At 46.0% G+C, this 3,140-nt stretch overlaps 1 protein-coding gene across 1 annotated transcript; it reads right to left on the bottom strand.

Annotated features, from left to right (window-relative positions):
* Nucleotides 1-2,460: 2,460 nt before the first annotated feature.
* On the bottom strand, nt 2,461-3,134 carry LOC119325889 (probable histone H2AXb). The gene has a single exon (XM_037599612.1). It carries the CDS (start codon nt 3,062-3,064, stop codon nt 2,642-2,644), a length of 423 nt encoding a protein of 140 aa, XP_037455509.1. The 5' UTR covers nt 3,065-3,134; the 3' UTR covers nt 2,461-2,641.
* Between the last annotated feature and the right edge of the window lie 6 nt (nt 3,135-3,140).

Below are 3,140 nucleotides of genomic sequence, written 5' to 3' on the forward strand. Positions count from 1 at the left end.
TCTCCTTCTTCTCCTTCTTCTCCTTCTTCTTCCTCTTCTTCTTCTTCTTGTTCCTCCTCTTCTTCCTCTTCTTCCTCTTCTTCTTCCTCTTCTTCCTCTTCTTCTTCGTCCTCTTCCTCTTCTTCTTCCTCTTCCTCTTCTTCCTCTTCTTCTTATTCTTCTTCTGCTTCTTCTGCTTCTTCTTCCTCTTCTTCTTCTTCTTTATATATAGAGTTCATTGAACACCAAATGCTTGTGATAGTTTGAAAAATAACATATTTAAATTGTGCATCTGAACGCAGAAAAAATACATTGATCAGTACCGCCTTTCAGCCAAAACACGCTACTGCTACAGAGAAGTACATATAAAAAATACATTGATCATCAATGATCTTTTTGTATAGAATCTAAATCGTCAATAGGAATCTACCACCGATTTAAGAACCGGCGAAGACTCCTATTGCAGCCACAGATCCTACACATAGAGTTTAATAAAGACCAAATGTTTGTGATAGTTTGAGAAGTAACATACTTAAGGTGGTCAAATTCTTGTTAGGGGAGCGAGGTGGGACTAAAAATAGCGCCTGCCACAACCTCTTTAGTACCGGTTAGTGCCACGAACCAGTACTAAAGGTGCTGCCCGGGCACCAGCATCTTTAGTACCGGTTTGTGGCACGAACCAGTACTAAAGATTACCAATGAACCGGTACTAAAGGTCACCTCCCGCCAAGTCATTTGAACCGGCACTAATGGACGCATTAGTGCCGGCTCATATGCAAACCGGTACTAATGTTTCTCATATTTGACCCTTTTTCTACTAGTGATCGCTCGGGTCTGACTTCGGAAAAGGGTTGATTTGAGCATTCCTCCTCAACCAGGCCTGGAGGTGCTTTAAGATTCGTGTGGACCGAGATTTTGATGCAAGGCAGGCGATCAAACGGGCCAGAACTGCATCGCGTGCGGGTCTAGACTCGCGAATTCACAAAACAGATGAATTGATGTCGGAGGAAATGAAATCATTTGTTCATCAGACTATAGCAACACTGGCATTTCCGATTCGTTCAGATTAACCCTGACAATTCTGTATAACAGAGCGCTTGTTCGTCACTGTTTATTATTCTTCAGTAAACAGAGCGCTTGTTCGTCACTGTTTATTATTCTTAAGTAAACAGAGCGCTTGTTCTTCCGTAAACAATATGTATAGATAAAGTTCCTGGATGCAACTTTAAAAACAAGAATACTAAACATGTTGTATAATCTGCTCATTCGTTGGCTTTGGTGGACCTCGAACTGAATCCATCGACAAAAGGGATTTCGCACTGTCGGGGCAAAAGAATCAAACTGCTGAACATGTGAAACATGCGTACTAGCCAGCAAGCATGCACCATTAATTCGCCAGACTAATACAATACCAGCATTTCTGTTTCATTCAGATTAACATTCACAAACCATAGGCAGCAACAAGTACCGAAGAAACAATAAAATCTTCAAGAAGATTGCCCCTGAAATATTTCAGAAGGACTCTTCTGAGATAGGATCTGAAGATAATGAGCTTACTATATAAAGAATAAGTACTTGAATATTCTTCAGAATTGGATCGAGAACAATCTCTGAGTTAAGGTACCAAGACGAGGAATTGGCTGATTCACTCTTGCATCATTTTGCTTGTTTCCTTTTATGAATGTGTACGTACGAGACATAGATGAAACACTTATTCTACTCGTCACTGTTGTTGATGAGCATTTCAATGACCTCGGGGACTATGGAAGAGGTGTTATCCGTCTATCAGCGAGGAAACAAAGAGGTAAAATGTCACTCAAAGAAAACGAATTTGCAACATCACTATTATTAACTCACTTACTCGGGTTTCTACAATCTGCAACCTGGGAGTGCTGTCCCAGTTCCCAGATGACAAACTTGAATGAAAAGGTTGATGAATTAAAGGTTCGTTGTTGGGTGCTCAAAATTTTATGTTCCTGTAAACTATTCCCCATGCCTAGAGGGATGAGTTGGAAGTAAATTTGGAGAAAGCGAAGAAAGGAGAGCCTCCATACAGAGTTTCTCAATAAACAGAGTGTTCGTTCTTCAGTAAACAGAGTGTTCGTTGTTCAGTGAACAGAGTGTCGGTTCTTCAGTAAACGACAGTCAGTATAGATGTTGAAGTTCCTGGCTGCAACTTTTAGAAACAAGAATACTAAACATGTTGCATAACAATCTGCACAGTCGTTGGAGACTGGAGGGATTTCGCACTGTCGGTGCAAAAGAATCGATCTGCTGAACATGTGAAAAAATCGTCCTTGCAGCAGGAACTGCTGAACCATTCATTCGTCAGATTAGAACAACACTAGCATTTCAGTTTCATTCAGATTACCCATTCACAAATCATAGGCAGCGACAAGTAGCAAAAAGAAATAGACTGCATTTCATCCAAACCGGATCAACAAGAGTTCTCGGGCGTTCACAAGGCATGATGAATTATTGTCAGAGCAACAAAAAAGCAGTTTCATTCAGATTACCATGGACAAATCACAGACAGCAAACATGAAGCATTCCATTCCAACCAGATCCACCCTCGATACACGCACCAACAAGAACATTGGCCAAGAAGAACTAATCTACCAACCTAAAACCATCACCACGCCATACTCAGATCTCTGGTACTCTAAAACTCCTGGGACTGGGAGGCGGAGCCGCCGGTGCCGGCGCCCTTGCCGACCTTCTTGGGGAGGAGCACGGAGTGGATGTTGGGCAGCACGCCGCCGGCGGCGATGGTGACGCCGCCGAGCAGCCGGCTGAGCTCCTCGTCGTTGCGGACGGCGAGCTGGATGTGGCGCGGCGAGATCCGGGTCTTCTTGTTGTCGCGCGCCGCGTTGCCGGCCAGCTCCAGGGCCTCGGCGGCGAGGTACTCGAGCACGGCGCAGAGGTAGACGGGGGCGCCCGCGCCCACGCGCTTCGCGTACCGGCCGACCTTGAGGTGCCGGGCGACGCGGCCCACGGGGAACTGCAGGCCCGCCTTCACCGACCGCGACACCGACTTGCTGCCCTTCGGCTTGCCCCTCCCGCCGCCGGCTGCCGCTGTCGCCATCGCTGGAGTGGGGTGGGGGGTGGTACTACGGTGGTCGCCGGAGAGATGGCCGGAGTGAGGGAGATTGTGGGGGGGC

Source organism: Triticum dicoccoides, chromosome 6B, assembly GCF_002162155.2.
Source record: "Triticum dicoccoides isolate Atlit2015 ecotype Zavitan chromosome 6B, WEW_v2.0, whole genome shotgun sequence".
Taxonomy (NCBI): Eukaryota; Viridiplantae; Streptophyta; class Magnoliopsida; order Poales; family Poaceae; genus Triticum; species Triticum dicoccoides.

What these genes read in the sequence shown, in the direction of transcription:
- LOC119325889 (XM_037599612.1), bottom strand. Translation starts at nt 3,064, where the DNA reads ATGGCGACAGCGGCAGCCGGCGGCGGGAGGGGCAAGCCGAAGGGCAGC.